The sequence below is a fragment of the Balaenoptera borealis genome, assembly GCF_965194805.1.
Source record: "Balaenoptera borealis genome assembly, chromosome: 8".
NCBI classification, from domain to species: Eukaryota; Metazoa; Chordata; class Mammalia; order Artiodactyla; family Balaenopteridae; genus Balaenoptera; species Balaenoptera borealis.
Window position 1 is genome coordinate 95,167,930 of NC_138865.1, and position 23,337 is coordinate 95,191,266.

General features: G+C 42.0%; 1 protein-coding gene across 6 annotated transcripts in view; it reads left to right on the forward strand.

Annotated features, from left to right (window-relative positions):
- Positions 1-3,817: 3,817 nt before the first annotated feature.
- Positions 3,818-23,337, forward strand: part of SLC44A1 (solute carrier family 44 member 1) — a 210,013-nt gene continuing 190,493 nt past the window's right edge. For 4 of the 6 annotated variants that reach the window (XR_014247878.1, XR_014247879.1, XM_082403969.1 and 1 more), the window contains exon 1: positions 3,820-4,206. Coding sequence is in view for 4 of the 6 variants with exons in the window: in XM_082403969.1 (XP_082260095.1) it covers positions 4,171-4,206 (36 nt within the window). In the remaining 2 variants the exon portion in view is untranslated. Of the gene's footprint in view, positions 4,207-23,337 lie in introns of all 6 variants that reach the window. The other 2 variants (XM_082403967.1, XM_082403970.1) reach the window with 2 other exon arrangements.

Genomic DNA, 23,337 nt, shown 5'->3' on the forward strand with positions numbered 1-23,337 from the left:
TTCTTCTCATTATATTTAAACATAACATACTCTCATTCTTGGCTTAAATGTCTTTCCACCTCACTAAAATGTAAAACGACTTAAGGGTGAGAAATGTCCTTCATTCATCTTTGAATCCTTGGCATCGAGCTAGTATCTGGCTCATTATAATGGCTCAAGAACTATATTGTTAAATAAATGGATTTCCCTATTTTACAAATTGCCTCTTTCCTTCTCAAATGAATATTCATAATCCTGCCTTCCTTCCCTTCCTTCCTCACCCATCACCCCAAAATAAAAACGAACACTAGTTTTATGTTAGGTCAGATCCCTGGGACTCATGTTTGCATACATGATACTTAAACATGCTTAGCTCATAAGAGGGACTCAATAAAAACAAATTGAATAAATGAATAACTACAGATTTAAAAGAAATGTCTTTCAGAAAAGTCATAGGGAAGTGCCACACCCCTGTGAACACAAGTTCACAGCAAGTATTTTTAGAGAACTTATATGTTGTCTGATCTTGCAAAGGAAATCCAAGTGAAAATAAATAAAAGCCAGAGTTATTAATTAACACTGGAGAAACATCAACTTACAAGTGTGGGCAGGAGCAAAGTTGCACAGCTAAGGAATTATGATTCTCACTGGAGTCTTGCTGGGAACAATGTTGTCTTTTTCTGCCACATGCCTGAGTTCAGGGAAGCTCTTTTCAGGGGTTTCTAACTTCAGGGTTTAACTAGGACGCTGGGATACATTTCAGTCTTCTCAAATAGCGACCTGCTCTTGCATGTCTGGTAATGAATGAACAGTTACAGCCCTTGGTTACAATTAGTTTTCACTTTTGGAGCATTTCCCAGGGGGGACATGCGAATAGCTTGAAGGAGGAGGTTGTGAGGCGGACGTGGAAGCTAGGGCTCTGCCGAGGCAAATGTGCTCGTGTGGGATGCGGCTGTGAACACAGTATGCGCTAAAATGTAAATAACACAGCCAAAGCACCAAATGCCATGCTTTAAAAAAATTGTTTTTAATAGAGGACTCTTCTGAGCGATGAGTCGGGCTTTATTAAAATCTCCGGAAAGACCATTAGTACAGTGTTTTCCCTCGGTGAGTGACCAGCACCAAACCCTCCATTTGAAGCTGGAAACCCTGGAATTCACACGGCCAATTATGCAATACTAGACCACTGGGAAGCATTTCTGGCTGGCTCAGCTGGTGATCTGATTTTACCCTGCAGCATCAAGATTGATAGACCTTGTAATTTTATCCTGGTTAGCGCAGATGCTGTTCTTACATAAGTTTTTTTTTTTTAACCCCCTTTTTCTTAAAAGAAAAAGAAAAACAAACCCAAGTCTTTCCCAAGTGGTTTGCCTTGATGACACCTCATGGTGGTTAAGATCAGTACCCTGATCACTAGCTAGTGGAAAAAAATTCCCTCTCAGGATTTCTGAATTTGCTGTAATTTAATTTCATTGAATGCTGTGTGTGCTTGTTTATGAGAAAGAATGAAAAGAAGCAGTAATTTGCCCCCCTCTAAATCATTCCTTTTATGAGGCTTCTTTGGGTAGGGGGAGGGGTGGGAAAGAGACTCATTCTTAGAAGGTACAGAACATCAATTTGGGAGCTGTTAGTTTCTTTCATGCTAATGACAAGGTATAACTTAAAAATATAACATTCATATGCATATATGGTGCATATATACATAATTAGTATATTGACAAAGCACCTAGCAGAACCTTAGAACTCTTAGTTCCATTAACCCTTAAAGGGAAAACTGGAATTCAGATCAGTCAAGCACAGTGGAATGTGCTCCCTTTCAATTATATTCACCCATCATCCTTGTCGAGGAAAGAGACCTCCCAAAAAAGTGAAATGCATTTTTTTTTTCTGAAGCACTGTCACAGTCTGTTACGTGTTTATCAGTTTTTGCAGTTCTAATTACAAAATAAGCACTAGCTACTACATAGAATAACTACACTAGCCAAAAAGACTTTTATAATCTGAGAGAAATGCTCCCATATTGACTCTGCTAAGAGAAACAACTGCCCTTTCCTTGATTATAAAGAAGGAAGACAGATGGCTTCTTGTTCAAGACTGTAATTTTACTTTCAGCCTCCTCCCTCAGTTAAAAACAAGATGTACTTTGAGGCTTTGAGGGAAAATCTCAAGGGAAAGTTTTTTATTCCTGGCTGCATTGAATAATTCAACAAACATTTGAGAGAGCTGAGAAAGATACAAAGGAGAAAATGCTTTCCCTTGTTCTCAGGGCGTTTACAATCTAATTGTGGAGTTTACAGTCAGAATTGGGACCAGAGCCATTAAAGTTTTATTTATTTCACTTCTATTTAATGGCCTAATGGTTACTGGTAACACACTTAGGATTCACCAGCCCAGTGGTATGGTGGACCCTCTGATCAAATCTGAAGGGAACATAAGGAGAATGCAGAGGAAGAATAATCTCAAGCAGTACTTACTAAGTCCTTACCGTCCTACTAGCTACTTTCAGGTAGTATTTAATCTTGACAACAACCCTTCCTGGTCATCCTTATTACCCATTTTTCACAGACCAGGGGAAAGAGGCAGAAGTGATGCATCCCTGGTCACAGACCTAGGAAATGGTATTGAAACACACCAACTGGGAATTCTTCTTTGGCCTTTTCTTTGGCTGTCCCTAGGTTCCCATCTTGACTTTCCTTTGCTTAGATTCCCTTTCAAGGCACGTGAAGTTAATTTACTTCTGTGCTATTTTTTTCCTCTTAGTCTTTAAAACTTGCTGTCTTTCATTTGGCAAGTCAGGCCTTCTAGAGTCTCCTTTGCAAATACTCTTTCTTTTTTTCTTCTTTTCTAACTGATTTTGTCTTTAAGACATTCTTTGACAGGATGAAAGGAAACATAAAAAGGTGCCTCATAAGTGGTTCTCTTAATATTAAGCAGGATCTTTAGTTTTATTCCTGCCACATTTTAACTGTTCTCATCTCACACGATTTCTCAAGGACTTGGGTTGTACACTTCTTGAAGGTGGTGACCGCACCTACTGTAACTTCTTGATACTGCATAGCGTATTCATGTATCAACAGGGACTTGTAAGAGAGCAGAAACTTTGGTTCTTTTGTTCACCTCTTTGTTCCCAGTGCCTGTAAATTACTGGAACTTAGTGTGCCCTCAGTATACATATGTTTTAACATGATGAATTAATACTCGCTTATTGTTTTTTGTGTACTATTCTGTATAAAAAGTTTCGTTTAGATCCAATATGGCTCTGAATTGAAAGACCTGTAGAATTTTTTGCCTTTTCCCTATTTTCGGCCCTTTATAACAATTTCGACCTTGGGTGCGTTCCATTAAGCTCTTGGTGCCCTTCAAGGCTCAGTTTCCACATCAGCAAAATGGGGCGAGTAGCAACAGTTGCTTGTTTCTCCTTGTTTTCAATCAACTACTACTTCTCCAGGGGTTTATTGCGTACGCTTTCCCTTGGATAAAATCAGCCACCTGAGAGGTAAGAAACCAGCGGGGTCCTCGGGTTGCGCGCCTACTGGGGATAGCAAGCAGCTCCGCAAGCCTCGCCCGTACCTCCCAGGTCCGGAAGCAACCCGACCCCATTTCGGCTGCGAGCCTGTCCAGCCCTCCGGCGCCCCAGCCTCAGGCGCCCTCTCGCACCGAGGTAGCGCTCTGCCTCGGTGCCACCGCTAAATGGGCTCGGCACCGCGCAGGTTCCGACGCGCGCCGAAGGGCCCGGCCTCGTTTTGGCCGCAGCCGCCCGGCCGCCCGCGCGGCGCTGCACTGGGGGCGGGGAGTCTGATGGGAGACGCGCGTGGCGCTGAGAAGGCGGCGGCCCGGGAGAGGGAGCGGGAGAGGGACTGGGCGCGGGAGGCCGGAGGCGGGGGACAGGGGGAGGCGCCGCCGCCGCCGCCCGCCCCTTTCCGCTGGGGAACAGCTGCAGCAGCAGGAGCGGAGCAGGAGCCGCGCAGCCACTACCGCCGCCGCTAGGGGATGTGGTCGGCGCCCGCCCCGAGCCGCGCCGCCTCCTGAGTACCCGCCGCCGCCCGAGCCGCCGCCGCCGCCGCCGCCGCCGCCGCCGAGCCGTGCGGAGCCAGGCCGCGCCCTCCCCGGGCGCCCGCCGGCTCGCATGCCGAGGGGCTCCGGGGCGTAGCTGCGCGCCCGGCGCCGCCTCCGGGCTCCTCCGGCCCCGCCATGGGCTGCTGCAGCTCCGCCTCCTCAGCCGCGCAGGTGAGGGGCTCCCGCCTCCCGGCCGCCCGCCCGGATGCCTCCCCGCGCCGTGCCGCGGGCGCCCGCAGCCTCCCACTACCTGCGAGCGTCCCCTCAACCCGCCGTGCACTCCAGAGACCCCCACTCCCGCCTCCCTCTCCCGCCTCCCCGTGTCCCGAAGATGCCCCCGCGCTGGCTCCCAGGGCTGCCGATTCGCAGGCGCCTCTGCGCGGCCCCCAGGGCGCCCCTAGCTCTGCCCAGCCCCTTGCCGACTTGGCCGCCTCCTCCCAGTCACACCTGAGCGGCCCGTCCCGCCAGCCCGCAGGTAGAGGCAATAAGGGCGTCTGCTCTCCACCCCTGGTGGCACCCCCTTCCCTCGTCTTCCGGGCCTGGCTCCTCTCTTCCTACCTCCTTGGAGTCTTCCCCCTCCCCATCCACAGACTATTTTCTGTGCTCCCTGGAGGAGTACCCCCAGTATGGGCTGTTCACCCCTCTCCCACCTTATTACAGTTTCTGCTCTTAGATATTCTGTCCCTTTTCTCTTGCCCGCCGCCCCCCGTCCGGGTTCAAGTGTTTAAGCGGATCCCGGAGCCCTTCTACGACCCGCTTCCCCGATTCTAGCCGCTCGCCTCCCACCCCATCCCATCCCCCCTTTGTGCCTTGACCCCGGGCACCGCGGCCTCTTCGCACCCCGAGGCCCCTGCGGGAGCGGGGGGATTGGGCTGAGAAGGAGATTGGGCACCTGGTGGGTGACGGGATCGTTACGGAGACTCCCTCTTTGTTGCTAGTGTAACAGGAGGAAGAGGTGCCGAATTTAGTTTTTCTGTGTGCACTGGCTGAGTGTTGTCGCTGAGGGCTGAGATGCAGAGATTTCTCCCAGCTTCTACCCTGCCCCCATCCAGATTTCGCTAACCTCCCTCTTTTGCCGATCCCAGCCCTTAACCTGGATAGAAATGTTTAGACAACTGTATAAGGATCAAACGTAATAGGACTTGACTGCTGGCCACTAATAACTAAGAGGACCTGTTTGTAAATTACCTAATTTAGTGGATTAGTGAGTGTATTTACAAATACGATAAAAAGCAATCAGGAATACTGCATCAAACTGTCTGGTGGTGGTGTATGAAAAATAGGCTCTGACAACGCCTGGGATGTAATCTCACAGTTTCATTAGTGTAGAATGTAACTGTGGTCTTTGATTTGTTTGTTTTGGGGGGATACAAGGGCTCTTGTTTTTAGAAATAAAGGCTGGTCCGTTCTTGGTGAAGAAGAACGCTAGTTTGGAAAAAAAAAAAATTCCTTCAGAGATCTAGCATCTGTGATAATGCCAGAAGTGTTTTGCTGCTTCTAAATGACTATATATAACTCAGTTTTAAATAACCTGCATACTTGTTCTGAAAATCTGAGATCTGTTAGAGAGAAAATGACTAGAATTGCAGATGAATGGAGGACATTTATGTTTTATTAAGTATCCATCCTATTTGTCCACTTCTTTTTTGGGTGTTTGCTTACTCTTTTTTTGATTTTTTTTTCCTTTTCCTGTTAAGATCGTAGTCAGGCTGACTGGGTTAGTTAGTTAAACCTTCCTGTTCAGTTAGAATAACAGAGAAAAACTATATGTAGTGGTGTTAGGAAGGAGAGGTCGATAGACCACAGTTTTCATATTAACAGATAAAGGTGTGGAATCACACAGTACCTTTCAACTGGTTAGAGATTTTTGGGGAGAGGGAGGAATCTAGTTGGGTGCTATTCGTCTGATATTTACTTAAATATTATTTTCACCAAAAAGGTATCTTTCCTGTTGCCTTTCTTTTAAGAATTGGGTTATTTTGCATCCTCTTTTGGAGATAAAATGCCTTTAAGACAGGAAAGTATTGGATAGTTTATGGATGGCTTGTTCAGTGTTTAATCGATTAAATTTGGAAGGGATGGATGCTGGACCAAAACTCTGCTTAACAGGTCTTGCATTTGACTAGCTCCACATCTTACTTTTCAGAATGCTGTCCCATATATTTTCCTTGCCTCTTCCTCCTCTTGCAGCCACTGTTTCCTTCATGCTGTGCTCTACAGACAAGATGCATGTCATGCACTCCAAAGGGTGCATTTTTTTTTCTGTGGATTCCTATAACCAATCAACAGCTGTCACATGCCTTTAAGTTCAGCTTTAGGGACTTGTAGTGTAAATGGAGCATTGAGGTTTCGTGCCAAAGAGCTGGTCATCATTTTTTTTTTTTTCCCTTATTTGAGATTTTGGCATCATTCTTCATTTGTGAAATGTTACCAATCTGCTGCATTTTAATGCTCCTTTCAGGAGCATCGCCAGTTAGGATCATATAGTATCTGTATGAGTTGTGTTGAAACAAAATAGGGATGCAGCTGCACATCTTCTCTAAATGTGAACCTTCACATCCCTTTGAACTTCTCTTAGAGGCCTCGATTGTATTTTCAGGCAGAATGTTTCTTTCATCCCATCTACTGAATTGTAAACTTCTTTTTTTTTTTTTTTTAACTTCTTGAGTATGGGAATTGTTTTTATTTTCCACACGTTTGTATCCATTGCAGTGCCTCACTATACCTTGTACATAATAGTTGCTCAGCAGTAGTCAATGAACAGAATATTAGATACACAGATTGGAACATTTGAACATTTGGCTGGCGAGTAACATTTAATATGAATCCAGCCCCGAACTATGTGCTGTCTTACTTCCATGAGCTGGTTGAGTAATGCCACCACACCACCCTCTTCAAAGCTCAAATTTGAACTAAGTTAAAATTCACCTGCTTTTCCCACATTCCTTCCTATTCTGTCAATGGTACCGTCAGTTTGCAAAATTGAGCAGGTTTTTTCTTTTCTCCTGGTGCTCTGCTCAGTGCTTATATTTTAGTTGGAGCAGTGGCTATAACATCTTAAAAGAGCTTGTCTGCAAACTCTAATGATAACCTGTACAGCACATCAAAGCAATGCGCTTTGAGGTAATCTGCAGTTCAGCTTAGCTTTTCTCAGTGGTATCGTCAGCAACTTTAAAGCCCTGGCAGGTTTTATCAATGTAAATATCGTGTGTTTCCTCTTTGTAGTAGGAATTCACTTTTGAAATACATATAATTTATTTTCCCTCATAGTCTCTTGCTATGTTGTAGACTCTCATAAAAGAGTTTATTGACTTCCAAACTGCTTCATCTCTTGTAGTCTGTTCTGGTATTATTTTCATTTTCTTGGCAGTGTCTGGTTATCATAATTTGCCATCAAAATAATTATCCTGTTTTTGGATTTAGATAAAAGAAAAGTATCACATTCTATACTTACTTGTATTTTACTGTTGAAGGAGGAAATTTTTGGCAAAATTATTTGTGCTGTATCAGATATGTGTTTCTAAGAATCTTAAGAACTCTTAGATATATTTATAGAACTCTTATAGAACTCTTAATTATTTTTTTATCTGTGGCCACTACAAGTTACTTGCTAATATTAGTAATTGCTCAACACAAGCCAATACATGATAGCCTTTGCCTAAAAATCTCTTTGAAGAGAACATAAAAGTGAGATAGTCATGAGTTTCTTTTTACAGCACTCATCCTCCCTAAGATTCTTAAAATTTATTCCCAACTCTCCATAATTCGTTTGTTCTGTTATAACCTGACATAATTTCTATTCTTGTAATGTTAAACTTCAAAGTTCAGTTGTAAATCTTCAGATTTATGAAATGTTCTTTCCCATTGACAAACCAGTTTGAATGAAGGAGGCTTTTGAAAGATTACTTAGCAAATTGCCAAAAGTCTTTGTCGTTAATGGCTAGATCATCATTTCTCACAGCAGCGCTTTGGAGGCCAGGAGATTTCACAAGTGCTCTGAAGTTCTGTGTCCTTTGGTTCTAACCTTAGAAATTGTGAGAGGGATGGAGGAGAATCTTTCTGGTTGAACAAACTGCCCCTCATATCTCTCTGACTTTAGGAGAGATTGGTCTTGTCTCTGGTCTCGTCCCATGTCTTCAAATTGAGAGCTAAGTATTTAACTGTGTTTTTCTAGCTCTCATATCTTGTCTCAGGAGTAATGAAAAACAATCAAGTGGTTCACAAATACTGGTTAACTTTTGAGAATGTTAACTGTTCTTTAACAGAATTTTATTAGTACTGTAGTCTCCTTCTGCTTTGTGAACTTTGAAGTCAGAGGGTAAAAATGAAATTTGAAGAGTGTCCAGCAAAGTAGACCTGCTCTAACTGGAATAAAAAAAAACACAGCATGAAGACAATTTATTTTTTTCTTCTTCTTCTGAATACTATGCTATTAGCATAGAAGATCCATTCCTCCAAATATGTAAATCAAAGTTAATATTAAAATTGACTGGAAAGTAATGTAAAAATGGTGAGAATTTTTGTATACCTATTTTTCACAGCCATTTTCATGTTTTAATTTCTCTAGTAACTCTGAAGTTGACTTTACTTCCATTTTACAGGGGAGGCAGTTGAGACTTGGACGTTAGTTGAGACTTGGCTGAAGTCTCAGAGCTACTAAGGGATCAATCCAAACTTTACCCCAGGTCTTTTGAATGTGAGTCCTGTGCTTTACTTTCTATGTTCACATACATGCTTCCCATATCATAAATTGCAGTTCATTTTATCTTTAGAAAAGGTCCACTCAATAACATTTTGAATTAAGGAATGTCCAAGTTAAAGTCATGCCTTTTTGAACTTGCTGCAGTTACTAGCTGGAGAATGACATAATATAATACAGCAAAACTAGTCCAGTTAGAAAGTTCCCAGGCTTAACATATACTACCAAATACTATCTGATGTGTTAATCCTATCATTTAGAAATGTTATTGGCTTGGAGGATATTTATTTATAGAAATATATTCTCTGTTCTATTACTGGTGATTGATTAGTAGCTATTTTACTGTCTCCTTCCTCCCCAAACCCCCCCCCCAAAAGAAGTAAATATTTCAATTTCATAATTTGGCTCAGATTTGGGGGGCTCTAGTTTATCTCTATTAGAGATAAACTAGGCCTACTATCTCTCTTTTATATTGAGCTAAACTAGAATGTAGAGATAAGAAGTAGTCTAAGGTCAGAGAGATACATTATGAGGTAGCTAGGACTAGAAACCTACTTAGTCGCTTAATCTCTTGAGCTTTCTATAGTTAGTGTTAATTCTTAATGTCTTAAGTCTTCTTATCTTTGCGACCTTGGCTCCACATAGGAAACACTTAGAGAACTTGAAAAAACACGGATTCCTGGGTCCTCCTTTCAGAGGTTCTGATGTCATTGGTCCAGGGGTATTTTTTAAAGTTCCCCTGGTGATTTTCATGTTCTGCCAAGGTTAAAACCCACTCTTACACGCCCTTTCTTTAGATAATTCCATCTCCTTCTATGGTTTCAGTTACAATCCATATGCTGACAATTCCCAAACTGACTACTGAACTGAAACCAATTTTTTCCTGGCTTCTGAGCTATATATCCCCTGATTACTTAGCACTTCCACTAGAATGTCTTGTAGGCAACTCAAGCTCAGCATGTCAAAACTGAACTCAAAATTTGGAGGCACATACACACACATCTTTTTCAGTATCTTTAGTTCACTGAATGATACCAATATCCTGGTGTGGAAACTGGAAACCCGAGGCACATAGGAAACCTGCCTCTCATGATTCCATATCTAGTCACCATATCTTGCCTCTTTTACCTTCTAAACTCCACTACCAACCCCCTAGTTTAAGCTTCTGTCATCTCTGGCCAGAACCTTGCTTCCATATCTCCCGATATTCATTCATGCTTCCTTCTAATTTTTCTCCACACCGCAGTCTTAGTGATCTCTTTAAAACAATCCAAAGCTGTGTGGGGATTGTGTCCCCCACTTACTTGAAACCCTTTAATGGTTTCTAATTGCTCTTAGGACAAAGACCAGAATCACTGACCCTAGCCAACAATGCTGCATGGGCTGGTCTCCATCTCTCTCCAGCATCATTTTCACCTCATACCATGCTTCTCCTTACTCTGTGCTCGCTCCAACCTCACAGATTCTTCAGGAGACTGTATTCTTCTTTTAAAGCTTTTGCACATGCTTTTCACTTGTTTGGAAGGCTCTTTGCTTTTCTCCCTGGCCTTTGGCTGCCTGATACTCATCCTTTAAGTTTCAGCCTCAGAGTCACTTGTTTGGAAAAGGCTTCCTTGATCCTTCAAACCAGGCCATGTCTCCTCATTAAATTCTCACAGCCTTATGTATTTTCCCTATGAACACCTAAAGCAATATGCAGTTAATGTCTAGACTAGGAGTTGGCAAAACTACAGCCCATGGGCCAAATCTGGCCAGCTACCTGTTTTTGTATGGCTTGCAAGCTAAGAATGCTAAAAATGGTATCTATATATTTAAATGGGTGAAAAAAATTGAAAGAAGATCTTTGCATGAGAAATTTATTTCATAAAAATTATATAAATTTGAATTTCATTGTCTGCAAATAAAGTTTTATTGATACAACCACACGCATTCATTTATACATTGTCTATAGCTGCTTTTATGCTACAGTGGTAGAGTTGAGTGGTTAGTTGTGACAGAGACCTTATGGCCTGCAAGTGTAAATATTTATTCTGTGGCTCTTAGGGAAAATGTTTACTAACCCCTGGTCTAGACTGAGTTGATGAGGAGAGGGACCATGACTGCTTTGTTCATTGCTGTTATTCTCTGTGCTTAGTTGGTACCTGGTACCTGGTAGGTGTTCGTGAAATATTGGAACAAATTAGTGAATTTGTTCATATCTCTTTCCTTTCATGGATGGATGTGGATAAACTCCAACCGTAGTGACTCTGATGTTTTAGAATTCAATATAAGGACTTCCCTGGTGGTCCAGTGGTAAAGAATCCGCCTTCCAATGCAGGGCACATGGGTTCGATCCCTGCAGGGAACTAAGATCCCACATGTCGGGGGGCAACTAAGCCCACATGCCACAACTACTGAGCTCGAGCGCCTTAAGGAGAGAGCCCATGTGCCGCAAACTACAGAGCCTACGTGCTCTGGAACCCGTGCGCCACAACTAGAGAGAGAAAACCCGCATGCCGCAACTAGAGGGAAGCCTGCACGCTGCAACAAAGACCCTGTGTGCCACAACTAAGACCCGACACAGCCAAAAAAATAAAAGAAATAAATTTTTTAAAAACGAAAAGTAGTTACTTATTAAAAAATAAAATAAAATTCAATATAAAAATTTTTTAGGGACTTCCCTGGTGGCACAGTGGTTAAGAATCCACCTGCCAATGCAGGGGACACGGGTTCGAGCCTTGGTCCCAGAAGATCCCACATGCCACGGAGCAACTAAGCCCATGTGCCACAACTACTGAGCCTGCGCTCTAGAACCCATGAGCCACAACTACTGAGCCCATGTTCCACAACTACTGAAGCCCGTGCGCCTAGAGACTGTGCTCTGCAACAAAGAGAAGCCACTGCAATGAGAAGCCCGTGCACCGCAATGAAGAGTAGACCCCACTTGCTGCAACTAGAGAAAGCCCACGTGCAGAAATGAAGACCCAACACAGCCAAAAAAAAAAAGCCAAGGGCTTCAGTGTAAAAAAAATTTTTTTAAAGGACAAATACTTTTTTTTTTTTTTTTTGACGGTGCCTGGCGGCTTGCAGGATCCTAGTTCCCCCACCAGGGATTGAACCCAGGCCCAGGCAGTGAAAGCACTGAGTCCTAACCACTGGACTGCCAGGGAATTCCATAAAAGGACAAATACTTTCGAAGAAGATTCTCATCAGAAGTTTTAGCAGCTGTCTTAAGCAGCTTGTCTGTTGCAGGTATACGTCTCCTGTGTGAAGCAAGTGTACTTGTAGAGGTGTAAGTTAGGGGGTATTTTTTTTCCCCTGATGGACTCCTCTCTGATTTCATATCAGCTGTATAGTAAGATTTACTTAAAAAAACATTTGGTTGATAAACTACTGGAATTTTTTTTAATAATATTACTTTTTTTTAGCTGCTCTCTATAACATCCTGCAATCAAATATTTAGACATTTATTTAGTAAGGAAGCCATTAAAAGCTATTTTTATCCTAATCTTTAAGGTTGCGAGATACACTGAAGATTGCTGAACAGACGTGTTTGATTTCTGGATACATCTGTATAATGTAAAATAAGGAAAACAGCAAAAAGATGGAAAAATTGAAAATATATGTTTACTTCAAGATGTTCAAGTAGCAGGGAAGGTATTAAACTTTGCTTCTTTTTTTTTTTGGTAGCATTATGATAATGGTAATGATAATGATCTTGTAAGATTTTTCATTATGAATCACTTAAGGATGATTCAGCTTTAAGAAATGAAAAACCTTAAATCTAAATAGCTAATACATGAAGGAAAACTTACTATCTCTTACAAGTTGAGAGGTAGGGTGGCTTCCAGCTTGGTTAATTCAGTGGCTTGATGATGTCAACAAGGACCTGAGTTGTCTCTTTTTGTCATTTAAGGAAGTTAGTTTTTCCCTCACTTAGCTCCCCTTGTGATCCCAAGATGGATGTGACTCTCACAGACTCATGCTGAGCTGCCGATCTCCAGTGCTTTTTCTTTCAGTAGGAGTTAGGGAGGGCTGCATACTCATCCCTAAACAATCTCTAGCAAGGGGGAGGCAAGGGCACCCTAATTGGCTTAGACTAACCAGGATTTCCCTCTGAGTCAAGTGGAGGGTGGAGCAATACCAGAGCAAAATTAGGGCTCCGCCACTAAGGCTTGGGGGTGCTGGGGAGAGTGGTGACTGAGTAGGCAGCCAATGGTATCTGCTACATAGCTTGTCATTTTCTTCTGCCTATAAAATCACACTTATATGGTGTTTCCTAACATTTTGCTTATAGCTCCATTATAAAACCTCACAGTTCGTAGTTGAAAGTCACACAGTTATCTTCCTATTTCCCCAGTGCTACTGCTCTAGCCACTGCTGAAGCCCCTTCTTTCTCTTTTCCCCACCCCTACTGCTTCTTTCCCATTCTGAGGCAAGCATAGCTTCTGAAAAAAGAAGAGCATTTAAGGTTGGAATAATGGTTAAGTAGGTAATCAGTTTTCCCACAACCAGTGGGACCCAAGAGAACCTTGGGGCTTACTATAACCTCTTCCCTTTCAAGCTCTCAATTTCCTTTTCTACCTCTTCTCACTTCTTTGTGTGTTTATCTCTCTCTGTCCGATTGGTACTCATGTTTTCTTTCTTTTTCCCTCCTTTCCCCTAAAGTTTTCTTTTTCGTCCCTTTTCTTTCTACCCTTACCTGATGCACTTAAGGGGCCGTAATACTGAGTGGAATATGCTAGCATAGAAAAGGAGAAAGAGAGTGTCTTTTTTTCCCTCCTGTTTAATTTTGGGGTTTTTTGTTTTTGTTTTTTGGTATAGCAATAGTAAAACTGAAGATTCACATCATTATTTAGAATACCTCTATGATGTAAAGAGCTCTCACAGTATAAAAATTGCTTCTTTACAGAAGGAGCATCAGTAAACTAATATGTAAATATGTTCAGTCTTGCTAATAATCAAATCAAATTAAGGGTACATAGACACCACTTTCGTCTGTAACTTTGGTAAAACTTAACAGAATAATATTAATTGCTCATGTGGTTTCAACTCAAGTATACTTTATTGATTTGCTGAATAAATGGTACGACCCTCTTGGGACACTGTTTGATGACATACATTGAAAGCCATAAAAAAGTTGACACCCTTTAGTAATCCAAAGTATAGTAAATGCTAGATGACATTACATGTGGCATTATTTGTAATAGCAAAATAGTTTAATTTTAAACATAATATTGCTGATGTAAAATTTTCTTAATATAAAATTCAGTTGAATTCAGTCTGCTATATGTGTCTCACTTCACCATCCCCAACTAAATGATCCTCCCTTAATGGGTAAGTAGCCTTCTGCCATCCTTTAAAGAAATCCTTTCCCTACTGCTGCTCTAAAAGGATATTAGAATCTGAGAATTAAACACCGTCTTGTACTGGCAGGAGTGTGGGCTGTATAGCCAGACTGTATGGCTCTGTCACCAGCTGGGTTATTTGGGCCAAATTATTTAACATTTTGTGCCTCATTTTCCCCAGCTGTAAAATGGGAACAATAATAAAACCTATCTCACAGGCTTGTAGCAAACTGCACACCCCATGAAAATATCTTAGACATTATGATATTAATGTAAACTAAGGCTCTTAGATGTTCTCCTACCCATTAATACCCCCCTAAAAAAATCCTGTGTTTGGGTTTTGGAAAAGGGACCTCGACTTCCAAAAATTTTAAACTGTGTCTGGAAGATGAGTGTTAAGGGTGAAATGAACAGCAATAATGAGAGGCTAAATTGGGTGGTTAGGAGAAGTTAAGAAAGGATGGACTAGTTGGAGAGTGGGCTTCCTGAAAATCATCCTTGATTTGGCTTTGAAGGATGGGTTTAGAAAATGTGGGAGGATAGACAGATTTTAGTACAAAGCAGGGCCAAGAGAGGACATTCCAGTGAAAGGAACAGCTTGAACAAAGGCAAGGAAGCCTTTAACTGACTGCGTGTCCGTTTGGAAAGGAGACCTGGCCAGAATAAAGAGAAATGTAACATGTAGGGAAGACTACTATTCCAAGGGGAGAGACATGGACTGCCATGGAGGGTTTTTCAGAGCAATGTAAGGAGGAGTAATCGGAGCCTTGCCTATGACTGAAGTGAGAGAAAGGGAAACAGGCCACCCTGGAAACTGTTCAGTAGCTCGAACCAACAGTGTAAATGGGAAACAGAAGAGACATTATAGAATTGAAATAGGACAGATTCTCCTGACTTAATCTGGATATGTGGGATAACGGAGAGGGATAAAACCGGTTTAGAATACTGTATAATGGAAGAAGGGTATTATAATTGACAGACATGGGAGTTGAAATGGAGACTAGACTATGGGGAGGGGAAGATGAATTTAATTTTGTGTGAACTGAGTTTGAGATGATATTAATACTCCATGTAGCAATTTCCCATAGGCAGTTGAAGATCTAGAACTGGATTTCAGAAAATGTTCTAAGTCATATGCATAAAGGAGATGCTGTAAGGATGGGTGGTCTCCCAGGGGAAGGAAAGGGCATGGAATATGAGAGCAGACCACTGGGTTTTCCCTGCTTTCATTCCCTGGTTGTCTGCCCTCATAGAATAAATTTCATTTTATTCTTGCAACTCTGAGATGGGTATCAGTGTTAGCCCCATTTTACTGATTAAGAAACTGAGGCTCGGGAATTCCCTGGCAGTCCAGTGGTTAGGACTCGGTGCTTCCACTGCCTGGGGCCCGGGTTCAATCCCTGTGGAATCCCTAAGATTCCACAGTGTGGCCAAAAATGAAAAAAAAACAAAAACAGAAACAAAAAAACTGAGGCTCCTTTTGCTGCAACATGGATGGACCTAGAGATTATCATATTAGGTGAAGTAATCAGACAGAGAAAGACAAATATCATGATATCACTTATATGTGGAATCTAGAAAAAAAGTGATACAAATGAACTTATTTACAAACCAGAAATAGACTCACAGACATAGAAAACAAATTTATGGTTACCAAAGGGGAAAGGGGGAGGGGATAAATTAGGAGTATGGGATTAACATACACACAACTATAAATAAGATACATTAACAACAAGGACCTACTGTATAGCACAGGGAACTATATTCAATATCTTGTAATAACCTATAATGGAAAAGGATCTGAAAAAGAATATATATGTGTGTTCTGAATCACTTTGCTGTACACCTGAAACTGACATTGTAAATCAACTATACTTCAACTGAAAAAAAAAAAAAGAGAGAGAAACTGAGGCGCAGAAGCTTAGGCAGCTTGCCGCAAGGCCCCCAAAGTAGTGTAAAGCCTGGGGTAGTTCAAAATGTGCGTTTCCTGCTGGACTGCATTCCCTTCCTTCTGCTGTACTGAGAACTATATTGAAATAGTATATTAAATGTAGCTTAGATACCACTTTTCTGTCACTGAAATTCAGAGACTGTGTGTACTATTTACTCTGGCTTTAAAGTGTATGTGTGTTTGTGGGGGTGGGGGTGTTGGTTTTCAGTCAGTGCACCCTAAACCAGAGGTAAGAATGTAACACTTTGCAGCAGGGTCTGTATAAGTGGTGGTTATAAACTGAAGACTCCTGGGACCCTTAACTGCTGTGCATTTCCTCCTGCGCCCTTCTGCATTTTCTTCTAAGAACTTAAGTCTGAACAAGTCTATCATGGCAGTAAGTTTACTAAAAGTGACTACAATTGTGTCCTTTCCCCATAACTCAGATTCTCAAGAATAAAGTTTTAATAAGGAATATATATTCATATATTTAGTCAGTCTTTGGAGACCCATGGCCTCTGAAAGGGTTAATGTAATTGATACTAACGTTATTTAATAGTATCGGTAAGGCTCAGGAGAGCAGTAAGAAAGGAAAGGGTGAAGAAAATGGCCATGGTGAAGTAGGAGGACTGTGGCACAAATGATTTGCATGCACATGGGGATCAAATTACAAAGGCAGAGATTTTTACCACTGGAGCAAAGCTGGAGTTTTTTGTTTGTTTTAACTAAACTGCGCTTTAAAACCTCAGTTGTTTTCAAACTGATTTTGCATGTGATTTTGTATTTTCATAAATTCTAAAAACATCAAGTGTTGGAAGACAGTTCTGAAAACATCAAGTTTTAAAGTCTAGCATATTAAATATATTTTGAAACTAGCCCTACTTTTACATCAAGAAAAACATTTCGGAATGGACATTGGTGGTAGAAGTAGATTTCAGTTATGAAGGTATGGAAATAGTAATAAGATACTTCATTTTAAAATTAGATGCAGTTCTAGTTTTGGTGATAATTTTTTTTTTTAATTTTTTAATTTATTATTTATTTATTATTTTTATTTTTGGCTGTGTTGGGTCTTCGTTTCCGTGAAAGGGCTTTCTCTAGTTGCGGCGAGCGGGGGCCACTCTTCATCGCGGTGCACGGGCCTCTCACTATCGCGGCCTCTCTTGTTGCGGAGCACAGACTCCAGACGCGCAGGCTCAGTAGTTGTGGCTCACGGGCCCAGTTGCACCGCGGCATGTGGGATCTTCCCAGACCAGGGCTCGAACCCGTGTTCCCTGCATTGGCAGGCAGATTCTCAACCACTGCGCCACCAGGGAAGCCCCTTGGTGATAATTTTTAAAGGTTTATAGTTTAATCTGAGAAAGTAAACCAAGACCAAGTGGAAACACACGTTTCTGTTGAGGTAGTGACAGGCATACAGGGTAAGGGAGCCCTCCTTGGGGGGAAGGAACATTTCCCCATCACCTGCTGCTCACTAGGCTCTCTGCTCTGTAGGTGGTGCTGCACATGCCCTCCCATTTATGTAAGAATACTGTAAGCAGGGTTTCCCCAAGTATGTGCTCCCGTAGCACCAGGGCTACAAGATGGTACTCCCAAGAAGGGGATCTGAGGTCAGAAAAGTTTGGGAAGTTCCTGCGCATTCCATACCCACCCCACTCCCCCAATTTGTGGAGCCACAGTGCTTATCAGCCTGTTTAAAAGCTCCACATCCCCACACCTGAAACCAGTTTAACTTGGCTTATTTGACCTTCAGTCAATTCATTTGTCCTTAAAATTTATTTTTTTTCATTGCATCTTGAGGAACTGTTCTCCTACAGGACACACTTTGAGAAACAGTGCTTGAAATATTCCTTCTCAGTTTCCTCAAGTGAGAACAAAAGTGAGTGTGGTAGCAAGAACGTTGTTCATCAGGTAACCCTTAGTAGGAAGCGCTTAGCAGGTTTGAAACTGAGTTTGAGCACATCACAAACTTCAATATGTTCTTTACAGTACTGGCAAAATAATGTAGATAAGTATCAAGTCACTCAAGTATATTAGGAAAATGTAAAAGCCTTTCATGTGAATAATTTCTCAGATTTGTAGTTTGAGATTTCCAAGAAGTTGGGAAGGTTAAGGGTTTACAAAAGGATCCTTCAACTTTGGAACTTTAGAACAGAACTGCTGTGAGGCCAGCTGGGCCAACAGCTAGAGAGGGAACCAGCCATCTGCGCTTGGGGTTTTCTTCTCCTTTTGCCTGGGGTCTGCGGTAGAGACTACAGGGGTAGTTGTTATTGCTCAGCATTCCAAATGGACATCTGCAGATGGGACCTGCTCATCGAATGCTGACTATCTTTTGTTAGAGAAAGAATCCAGGACAGAGGTGATATTACAGGGGCTAAGCAAATAATAGATCCCAAATAAATGTTTATTGAATATATGTGGCGGGGGCATGGGGTATTCAGAGACTAGAATTTTAGTTTATGATGCTAATGATTCTTGTCAAAATTACTATTAAAGCAAAGGTAACCTGTCAGTGGAAGGAAATGGGAATGAACCTGAAAATTAAGCCACTATTTGAAATGTTTTAAGTTAATTCTGGTGATTTTGAACCTGACCTTGTTAGCATGTGTTCCCACATTATAATGAAGTCTTGGTAAAGACATTAATACTAACCAGTCAGGAAAAAAAAGAGCACATCATAAGCTAGAGACCAGTGGGCCTCATCAGCCCTGGTCAACAGATTTATAAGAACAGAGGCGTACCTTTCCTGCTGCCACCTGTGCCCACCCCCCCTTTTTTTTTTTTTTTTTACTGGCCCACAGTACAGGATGTACAGTGAAAGCTCTTCTGGCTCATCTTCTCATGCCTGCCTGGGAGCAGAGTGGGTAGAGCTACAAATCCTGCTTATTTTGTTCAAAGTGCAGCCAGAAGGGTGAAGAGCAGCCTGCAGCAATGGCCCGTGCCTGTGACTGGCACTCAGGGGTGAGGGGAAGGCACTGAAAAGAAAAAAAGAAAATCAAGAATGTTAGTAGAATGAAGAGGAAATCCCAGGCTAGTCACATGCTTTGGTTCGGTTCAACATTTATTGACCAATACGCTGCTTAGGGTGCTAAGTACTGGATTCAACCAAGAAGGAGACTTTCCGTCTAGAAGTGTGCAGCCAGTTAACAGAGAGAAGGTGGAGGGGCGTCCACAGAGTGTCGGGGCTCACCTGAGTCTCTGTTTCTTAAGTAACCAGTGGTCACACAGTTTACAGGGTACACAGTGCTGATAATTTCTTGGTAGATTCTAAACTAAGTTTTAAAACTAAGAACTAGAAATACAAAAGTGTCCTGAGGGAACATAGACATTTTTTAAAGTATGATCCATGTCAGCTCTTAACTGGTAAGGATGGAGTTTAGTAAACTTCGGGATAAATTTATTGTCTCTGTAGTCATGACAGTATTTTATTAGACAGAGTGAAAGAAAAAAATACTGGCCTTGAGTAGAAAATAACATAAAGCTTCCCTGAAGCCTGTGGATAAGTCACACTCTTGAGGTGGTCCCGTAAAAATGATGGGACCTATAATGTGTTTAATATTTTAATTTCCACGTTGAAATGACCAACGTTGAAGCCGAGGTGTGATTTTTTTTTTCTTTGATAGCACTAGGTTCTAGGAACTTTATTTAAAGTAGAACAAATCAAGTGTCCCTTTGCTGTTGTTCTCTAATCTCAGGTGGCTCTCTTGCAGCTCGTCTGCATCTAGTGACTGAGCCACAAATCTCTGCCCTTTCACTCTGCCAGGAAGCCCAGGTGCTCCTGCCATGGCCCCAAGGTCTCTTACCTAACTGGGCACTGTGACCTGTTTAATGTCCCACTGCCACCAAACCAGACACAGGACCCAGAGTGGATTCTTCATTTCTTACCACCTATCACACCATCTGCTTGTTTCTCGCCCAGCTTTCTGCCACTCAGACATGCATTTTCTCTTCTACTCTTTTTTTATATCTCATCTGCTTCCAAAATATTTTTTTAATTAATTAATTTATTATTTATTGTTGGCTGCATTGGGTCTTTGTTGCTGCGCATGGGCTTTCTCCAGTTGCGGCGAGCAGAGACTACTCTTCATTGCGGGCTTCTCATTGCGGTGGCTTCTCTTGTTGCGGAGCATGGGCTCTAGGCACGCTGGCTTCAGTAGTTGCAGCGTGCGGGCTCAGTAGTTCCGACTGGCGGGCTCTTGAGCACAGGCTCAGTAGTTGTGACGCACGGGCTTGGTAGCTCCATGGCATACGGGATCTTCCCGGACCAGGGCTCGAACCCGTGTCCCTTGCGTTGGCAGGCGGATTCTTAACTACTGCGCCACCAGGGAAGTCCCTGATTTGTAATGTGTCCTAAGTACCTCAGCTGTTTCACCTGCCGGTGTTTCTAGTCCCACTTCAGAAGGTACTAATTCAAAGGAGACGATTACCTGGAATCCTTTTACAGAATCCCCCAGCTGGTGGGGGCTTAGAGGCCTGTATTCTAGCCTACGAGGGTATGACGTCCACTAAGTGGTTTTGTTCAGGCTCTGCTTAAATACCTCCGTCAGCAGAGAACTCACTGCTTCCTGAGACAGTTCACTCTACTTTCAGGCAGTTATGAGAAATTTCTTCTTTGCACAGCTGACCTCACTTGTCCATGTAACTTTATTGTTGGTTCTGATTCTGCACCCACTAGCTATATAGAATAACTGAACAACTGAAGGTAAAACAACTGAGATCAGCCTTAATGTGCGCCAAGTTGCGTGTGTGTGTGTGTGTGTACATTTAAACTTAAAAACCCTTAGTTTATATAACCATTTCTAAGTGTCATGATTCCAGATCCTGTACTATTCTGCCCCTCCCCTTTTTTTTCTTCTTAGGCTTTGATTTTTTAAAGTTGATTTAATTTTTATTTTTATCAAAGCTATACATGCATATATTTTTAAAGAGTCAAACATTAGTAGCACGATTGTTATTTTCTTTTTAAAGCCTTTCCCCCATTTTCTGCTGTCCTGAGGCTATCACTTTTAAATCTTTGAACTGAATCTTTTGCTATTTCCCTAACATGCTTCTATTGCTACCACCTGATTCTTCAGTTTTCAGCATTAATTTTGGCCTCCGCTATGGAAGATGGAGACTACGCTCGCTTCCAGATGATTCTTTGCCCTGATTCCGTGTACATGCTTCCAGTCCCCCTTTTCCTACTGCAGAGATAATCACAGTTCTGTCTGGATTGATGTTCAGTCTTTCCATTATGACTATGTAAATGCTCTTCACAGCTGAGTCATGTACTATTTCATCATTCCTCCATAATCCCGTGTTGCTCTTGGAGATGATAATTGTCTTGTGTTGCTGTTTACCTAGTTTTCTGTGTACTTATTGAGGACTAATTGACCTCTACATTCTTGCCTGGTTGTGTGAATTTCTTTGAGTCAACACAGATGCCTTAGATAATCTTTCAATTTCAGTTTCCTGACGAGAGACTTTTCCTATAGCTCCAATCTGGGCTGGCCACTTCTCAGGCCTGCTTCAGAGTTATCAGTTTGAGATCTCTCTTCACATCACACCAAGGATTTCCTTTGTCTTTCTTGTGCTGGTGTCCCGATTATCTGGAACCCATGTCCTTAAAAAAAAATTTATAAAAAACTTTTATTTTTGGCTGCGTTGGGTCTTTGTTGCTGTGCGCAGGCTTTCTTGAGTTGCGGCGAGCAGGGGCTGCTCTTCGTTGTTGCACGGGCTTCTCATTGCGGTGTTTTCTCTTGCGGAGCCTGGGCTCTAGGTGCGCAGGCTTCAGCAGTAGTGGCACGTGGGCTCAGTAGTTGCGGCACGTGGGCCCTAGAGCGCACAGGCTTCAGTAGTTGTGGTGTGCGGGCTCAGTAGTTATGGCTTGCGGGCTCTAGAGTGCAGGCTCAGTAGTTGTGGTGCACGGGCTTAGTTGCTTCGCGGCATGTGGGATCTTCCCAGACCAGGAATCGAACCCATGTCCCCTGCAATGGCAGGCAGATTCTTAACCACTGCGCCACCAGGGAAGCCCCTAGAAAACTGCTTTTTTTAAAAAATGGCTAGGCAGCTTTCTTTATTTTACAACTCTGTGTAAGGAAAATGAAGGAAAGGAAGGAAGAAAAAATGGTGAAATAGAATTGGAGGAAGAAAACTTGTATTCTGCCTTCAAACTCGAAGGTCTTGCAAGTTCAAAATATCTGTGGTTGGAATGAGACCAATGAATATAGTCAACTTCGTGGATTGAACACAGGCACTTATCTCTGCTCCTTCCCCAAACTCCTTGGCAGAGTATAAATACAGACTCAGAACACCAGGAATCTAAGGCCCAGGGATCTCTGAGGGCGTGGGTGAGAAGAGAGGCTGAAAAACCACAGAACTGGCTGATAGTCTGTAACTGGAGTAAGCAGACCCTCAGATCACTTCCGCAGCTAAGCAGCAAGGTGACACACTGCCCTACAATATTCTATTTTCACGTTTGACACTTAGGTCTAGAATCCATTTTGAGTTCATTTTTGGATAAGGTTTGAGGTATAGGTTGGGATCTTGGTTTTGTCTGCATATGGTTATACTTTTTCCATTGAATTGCCTTTGTACCTTTTCTAAATATCAACCATATATGTGTGGGTCTCTTTTTTTTTTTTTTGGCTGTGCCGTGTGGCATGTGGGATCTTAGTTTTCTGACCAGGGATTGAACCTATGCCCCCTACATTGGGATCACGGAGTCTTAACCACTGGACTGCCAAGGAAGTCCCTGTTTCTGAACTTTCTATTTCATTGATCTGTTTGTCTTAACTAACACCACATGGTCTTGATTATGGTAGCTTTATAGTATATATTGAAATCAGGTGGTGTGAATCTAACTTTTATCTTTTTCAAAAACTATTTTGGCTATTCTAGTTCTTCTGCCTTTCCTTAATACATTTTAAAATCAGTTTATCAATATCTACCCCAAAAAATCCTGCTGGGATTTTGATTTGGCTTGCGTTGAAACTATAGATCAATTAGGAAAGAATTTGTCAAATAATATTGAGTCTTCCAATCTGTGAATGTGGTGTCCTTCTCCATTTATTTAGCCTTTGATTTCTTTCATCAATGTTCCTGTCCTGGTGTTTTCTTTCTTGGTTTATTCCCTTAATTTGGTAAAATACCTCCTTTAGTAGGTTCCTGAGAAAGGATACATATAATTTTTTTGATACCTTGCATACTTTTATTCTTACTTCATACATATTTAATATTTGGCTGGTTTTAGAATTCTAGATTGGAAATTATTTCCTCTCAGAATTTAAAATGAGTTTTTCCTTTGTCTTCTTTCTGCTAGGGTGGCAGTTGAAGTCTGATGCCATTCTGATTCTTGCCTTTTTTTT